The 6,807-nt window shown below is 38.6% G+C and overlaps 1 protein-coding gene across 4 annotated transcripts in view; it reads right to left on the bottom strand.

Annotated features, from left to right (window-relative positions):
- Positions 1–6,807, bottom strand: part of NIPBL (NIPBL, cohesin loading factor) — a 215,942-nt gene that overhangs the window by 105,783 nt on the left and 103,352 nt on the right. For all 4 annotated transcript variants that reach the window (XM_019531969.1, XM_019531968.1, XM_019531970.1 and 1 more), the window contains exon 5: positions 1,888–1,987. In XM_019531969.1, the coding sequence (XP_019387514.1) occupies positions 1,888–1,987 (100 nt within the window). The remainder of the gene's footprint in view (positions 1–1,887; positions 1,988–6,807) is intronic.

Below are 6,807 nucleotides of genomic sequence, written 5' to 3'. Positions count from 1 at the left end.
ACACCTTGCTGGGGTTGTTTGACCCCAGTACTCTTTCCTGGCATGGCAGGGGGTCAGACTAGATGATCTGCTCAGGTCCCTTCCGACCCTACAAACTATGAAACTATGAAAAAAACATGAATGAAAAGATCACATTTAACTTTCAACTCCTGAAAAAACAAGTATTCTATATACTCCACATGTGGGTATTTCAATAAAATTTCACAGAACTTTATCCAATTAAAATTAAAAGCTAGAACAGGATGTTAGCCAAACAGGACCTGATCCAAAATCTACTAAAAGCTACTGAAATTCTCCCACTGATTCAGCACATACTGGACTATCCTATAAAGACGCATACAAAACAACCAAAAATAAAGTGTCAGGGAGAGATTTGGTAGTGGTCTGCCACAACTCGCAACAACCAAAAATACCACATTTGGTCCTACAAGTCCTAGATAAGCCCAACAGAGGAGTGAAATGAATGGGGAGTTTGTTCTGTAAATCATTTTAGATAATTTAGATATGCATTATAGTAAGTCTACAATTTTCTTGTAACCTTTTTCTACTTTAATGGGTAAACTAATCCTCATTCTCATTGTAGAGTGCAATTGTAACCCTAACACTTCCTCCCATCAAAATATTGTTTGATAATGGAAATCAATACCTTGTTATGAACTTACTGAGAGCATAGGAAACAATGCATTATCAGGAATTAATAATGGAATGTACAAAACAAAAAACTTTCAAGTTTTGTTTTCACTGTAGAGAAAGTAAAGTTTATGAAAAACTCTTTGTCCCCAGGACCTTCACTTTTCAAATTCACTTTTTAACCTTGTGTATTTTTATAAGCAGAATGATTCTTTTTTTTAAGACTGAAATTACTTTTATTCTTGCTTAAGTCAGTTTAATTAACTTGTAAATCTACAAATGCATAATTTAACATTTAAAATGGTAAATATCCTATCATTTACTTTTACTTGGACCAAATTTTTTTAATAAGGGCTAAGTACCAAGTAGCCTTAATAAAAACAAGTATTATTCAAAACCAAAGTATGTTTAAAATCTTCAAAGCCTTTTTTGACATCACTTCTAACTGAAAGTCTCTCTCGAAGGACTGAAGATTTTTTTTAGTTAAAAAAGAATAAAATTAGATTAACTAAGGTACAATGCCAAATAAAATCTAAGGCTTAGAAAAAATGTAATGAGATTTGTTAATTACAGGCCACAAGTATCAAGCATAAGCCCAGAGGCTGTGATAACATACAGAATCTTCTCTCACAGCTGACACCTCCCTAAGTTAAGAGAGGCTTCCAGACTGAAATAGCTTGCTTACCGAAGGTCAGAGGGGATGAAAGACAGCTAGAGGGCTGAGCTAAGCAGGACAGTCTTCCATGACTGGACATAGATACTTTAGTCCATCCTATTCTCAGCAACCCTTTGACCTGTTTTTGCCACAAAGTCCCAAAACAGTCCTATAAGGCTTATTCCCTGTTTTCTATGCCTCTGGTCTCTGCTGCCACCATCAAACATGTAGGAATCTCTTCAGTCTACCATAGCTACTACCAATAGCTTCTCAGTATGTGGGTGGTGAATTGAAAAACATAGGGACATTAGGCCAAATTATCAACATCCTTCAGCAGAGTTGCAAAGTGAAGCAATAGTAGGAAAAATTCCCCAAAACTGTGCACATGCATTTAAATGTAAATTAATTCACTAAAACAAAGTGTTTTATAAATGTCCACACAAGCCGTGTTAGACTTGGTCCTCTTAAAGAAGCTCACTTGTAAATCAAACAAGAACAAATAATTTGCTTCTGGTCAATTAACTTATCTCTAGCCCACATATATGCACCAAAATGTTACCACAAAATTGAATCTGGGACCCCAGCTTTAGACACTGCATTACCTGGAAGGGCTATGTGAGATAGTGGTTTGTTGATAATTGGAAGATGCAGGACTACCATGCATGGAATTCTGAGAGAGTTTATACTGCGGCATCATCATTCCTAGAAAGAAGAAAATATCAATTTTAAATATATTTTGTGACTGTGTGTGTGTTTCAGCTATTTTATAGAAAGAGCTTATAAAGTTTAAAGCAAGCTTATTACTACCCTCTATCCTCCTACAGTTATATTAGAAAAAGATTCCCATGTTAGACTCCATGTAACATGTACATTTCATACTTATTTTCATAAATTTTCATATATTATACCCATTTCACACACCAAATTCTCCTAAAGCAGGTTTTTCCCCTTAGGAATGCATTTCCAAGGTAGTTGCTAATGTTTCTTACCCAAGCTCACACAGCAGCTAGCAAACAATGATAAATCTTAGCATTTTATAACAGAACACTGGGGCTGCACAGCAAGATAATTTGTAACTAAGTAACTGTTACTTACTAAAGCTACTAAATTAGGTAAACGGTTTGTGTTGAAATAAGGAAACGTGAAGCCAAATGAACAGTAAGAAATGACTATAGTATCTCCAGATAAAAGCATACAAAGGTTGGATTTTACAGCAACACTCGAAAATAGACTACTCATAAAAATGGCAATATGCAGCACCTGTCGACATTCAACCTTACATTGTATTGATGCATTTATAAAGGGTTAACTTGTTTTTCCATAAGCTTCATACAGTAAAAATCAAATGCAAAAATAAAATTAAAAGAACCAAGCAGCATTAAATGTATCTTGTACAGAATAAGCTGCAATAGCCACCAAACAAAACCACCCTATCCACAAAGGAATCAATTCCAAACTTGTAATGGGAAAAGGGGAAACAAAAACTGAAACGAAATTAAAGCAAGTGGAAGGAAGGTATAGACTGTCAAAAATAGCCCTATTAAAAGAAGTAGACTTGAAGCATGTTTTAAAAGTTAGTCTGTGGGGGACTCCCGTGGATCTTTGTCTCCTTTAACCAAGAGTTACAAGGAAATAAAAACCTGTCCTTTGCCCAGTCCTGATTCAAATCTAACACTGTTGAAGGCTTTGGATCATTTCCAGAGAAGCTCCATTAGGGTGCAGTGCAGGAACTGAAAAGATTATTTCTACTTGTACATTTCCTTGCCTTCCATGACAATCTACTATGAAGAGATCAGACCTTAAACTCCAAATGAGCCTTTACACCTCTGCTTGGAAATACTACCCTGGGCATGCTTTACAGCTTTGGGAGCCAACTAAATCTCAAGTCAGTGATAGTTTTCAATCACTTTGTGCTAAAAACTTTGAAGAATTAGTCAATTTAATATGTGGGACAACCAGCAAAGCTAAAGGTGTTTTAGTAATTGCCAGGTGAATTGCCACAGCTCTTTAGATTACTGTATGTTCATCAGGTCATGGAAATTGCTGTTCAGATGGTTCCAATTCCTGGGATGGAGGAAGAGCTTTATATATACACATGTATGCAAGTCTCATGTGCCCGATCATTAGATAAAATTTGCTGTAAAATATGTTCTCAAAAAGTTATATCCACCATAAATTAGATGGCTACTTTTTACTTGAAAGCAAAGCTAATGCTCTGCAAATTTTTTTATGTAATTTTCAACCTTTTTTGCTTATCAAATCTCAGTTGAGAATGCAAGTTGGCCAATCATCTTAGTTGAGATGCATGATTTAATCCATCCTGTTGTTTGGGCTTTTTGTTTAAACCAGATCATTGGGCAGTAGGGGGGTGCAAAATAGGCCCTATTCGATTCGGATTCTGATTCGGCCCAAATTTGAATCTGAAGATTCAATGACAATTTGAAGAATCAGCGATTCAGACATAGATATAGCTTTAAATGTTTTTTCTACATACCTCAAGGTACCAGGCATAGCTCATTTATGCTGCAATGGAGGGGCAAATGGAGCATCCCACAGGAGCATGGGGGCTGCCCCATGTGCTTGGCGGTGAACCCAGAAGTGGACCAGTACTAGTTCCGGTCCACTTCCAGGTCCACCAGGGGACGCACAGCCTCTCCATGTCCCCTCTGCTTGGTGATCAGCAGCAGGGAGACCCTGGGTGCCCCCCAAGACCCAGGAGGCACCAGTCACTGAGCCAGGGAGGTGCAGGGGGGTCCCCAGAATGCTTTCTGGCAGACCTGGAAGTGGACCAAAACAGCTTGTGGTCCACTTGCGGGTCTGTTACCGAGTGCACTGGGGGGCCCCTGTGCTTCTGTGGGACACTCCATGTGCCCCAACACTGCAGCACTCATGAGCCACCTACTACCTAGAGGTATGTAGAAAAACATTTAAAGCTGTGTCTATGTCTGAATCTCCAGATGTTTCCACATCTCTCTGAATCAATTCGGAGGGTTCCGATTTGATTTGTAGAGATTAAAGGGTCCTCCAAATCAATTGGGATCTGGAGATTCTGCCACTTAATTGGGGAGAATCTCTGATGTATTGTATCAGGGACCGAAGCTTCGCACAGCCCTATTAGGCAGTAAAAAACTTAAAATGCCACCTTCAGACACAAGTAGAATGCCCTTTTAATAGCTGGCAGAAATGTAAGTGGAGAGCAAAAAGCCTACCCTTGCATTCCAAGAAAACGTGTTAATGTTTACCATGTTTGCTGAATCAGTTCTGATAATCATCTTCTCCTGTACTATTGTGTATCCATGGACAAACATAATCATTTCTAAAACTTGTCTCAGAGGTGATAGCAATTAATGGAGAAATGCAGATTTTTACAAAAAGCAGAGAGAACAAATCTCAAAGACTTGAATGCCGCTACTGATTCTTGGAGGACAAAATTCAGGCTCCAAGCAGGCAACCAGTTAGAGTAACAGATTTCTAAATGATGCCCTCCTTAATAAAAGGGAAAATACTGGTACATAGCAATGAGCAGAATTCTCTTCTGGCTCATCATATTTAAATAGGCTGAAAATTAGTTGAGATTGTGACCCATTAACAAGTCATCTTGCAGTAACTCCAACTCATGCCTAAATTTTAGAGCTTACATTTACTTGATTCATATGAATATCTTAATTTTGTCTGCATATTTCCATGCACTTCATGTGTTGATTTCTTCCAAGAAGAAAAGGGAAAAAAATAACCTTCTCAGAGACCATGCTTACATTTTCTTGAGCTTGCAAATACTCTTTTCAATTTCTAAACCAAAAGACATTGCAAATTAAGGTTTGGTTTGCATCTGGCTTAAAACTGAGAACTACAGCCCAAAGGGAAGAGAGGGACAATTACTATCACTCTTGCTTATTCTGTTATCAAGAAGAGTGAGGGAACACAAACCAGCTCTGGGGGTCAAGGAAGAGCATCTTTTCTTTATGCCTTTCAGGTCACTGTATAGGTAAGGACCCTTGAGTCTGTTCAACCTTGAAGCAAACAAGTCCAAGGTCTTGTCTACACAGGAAATTTAGGGTGAAGTAAACTGATGTGAATTTTACAAGGTCTTAGCTATTCAATCCTTAGTGCCCATATGATCACTTTTATCCTACAGGTGGTACAGAATACTTTATTCAACAGTGAAAATGGAATATTTTGCACTTATTACACATTAAAAGTAATTACGTGGGAAACATGGGGCCAATTTCCTGCTTATAAGTTTTATTCTTGGTCTGTTCATGTTTCTTGCATTGTGGTCTTTCAATGAGCCTCTACATTTGAACAATAACATGAAATACTTTTGTAACTTCTGTTCTAGCCTACTTACACATTCTGAATTAAATCTATGAAACACCAGCTAGAGTTTAGAGAACAGAACTTTTACCTTGTGGGCAAAGTTGGAAGGGAAGCAGATTCTCTTAAGTCACACAAAAATATTCATACTATCCACATACACAATATTTAAATACCATAGAATTGCATTAGAGTTTTAAAGAAGGGAAATTATGAGCTGGTATTCCTGCTGCGCTGAGATGTAGCATGTAGTAGAGAAGCTTGCAGAAATCCTATCTATCCAATAAAAGATCCAAAGGAATTATACCAAGTTCTGAAAAAGAATCTAGAGAGCAGCAAGATAGCCAGACTCTAATTTCCTCCCATAGGAAACCAACAGGCAGGGTCCTGAAATCTGCTACCAATTGGCAAAGGGGTGACAACTATAGCTCTGAAGTTTTTATTGAGTACCATTTCATCTCCTGCTTCGAAACGCCTCGTGGAGGATTAGGAATCTGCTCATGTACAGGCGCACACACTTCTCAGTCGAGGACTGTGTCAAAATTGGACTGAGATGCCTGGATACTACAGGAAGTCAGTAGAAATTGTTGAGAAAGAGATGGCAGAGATCATATGGAAAAGAAAAGACTGGCACAGACTGTTCAAAGGTGGGAGAGCCAGTGAGAGCAACAACAACGATGAAGATGACCACAACAGTGATGATTATAGTAATGAGTGAAATGACTGAGGAATTGAGAGGGGGAGCTGGAAGGGGAGAGGAGGTAACTGGGGTGGGATGGGAAGGGAATGCAGAAGTGGCCCTTTGTGCAACCGTGACAGCTAACAGTGAAAGTGGTGGAAACACAGGAGCACAGGCACACAGGAGCACGGTATAGTCACTGTGATGGGAATAAGGACAGTGTAACTGTAAAGGTGTGCTTTGGACTTTCAAGTGAACGAAAGCAGTCATAAGACACGTTTGTAGAGCTATACGTAAACAGACAGACAGATGAACAGATGTTCACAAAAATACTGATTCAAACTGAAATGGTATTCAAACTAGTTTGTGTTTTGGAAAGTTACTTCACCTGTGGACAAGGCATATGACAGGTATTCCAACACCATCATTTTGTAACTCAGATCCTTACAAGTGATCATCGTTTGCTGGAATTCACCATCCAGCGCAGGGTGTCAAGGGCCTGCAGCAAGACAGTAGCCCTAGACTTTAG

Source organism: Crocodylus porosus, unplaced genomic scaffold (assembly GCF_001723895.1).
Source record: "Crocodylus porosus isolate Cpor-Errol unplaced genomic scaffold, CroPor_comp1, whole genome shotgun sequence".
Lineage (NCBI taxonomy): Eukaryota > Metazoa > Chordata > Crocodylia > Crocodylidae > Crocodylus > Crocodylus porosus.
Note: the sequence above shows the minus strand (reverse complement) of the source record. Positions and strands in the feature narration are given on the sequence as shown.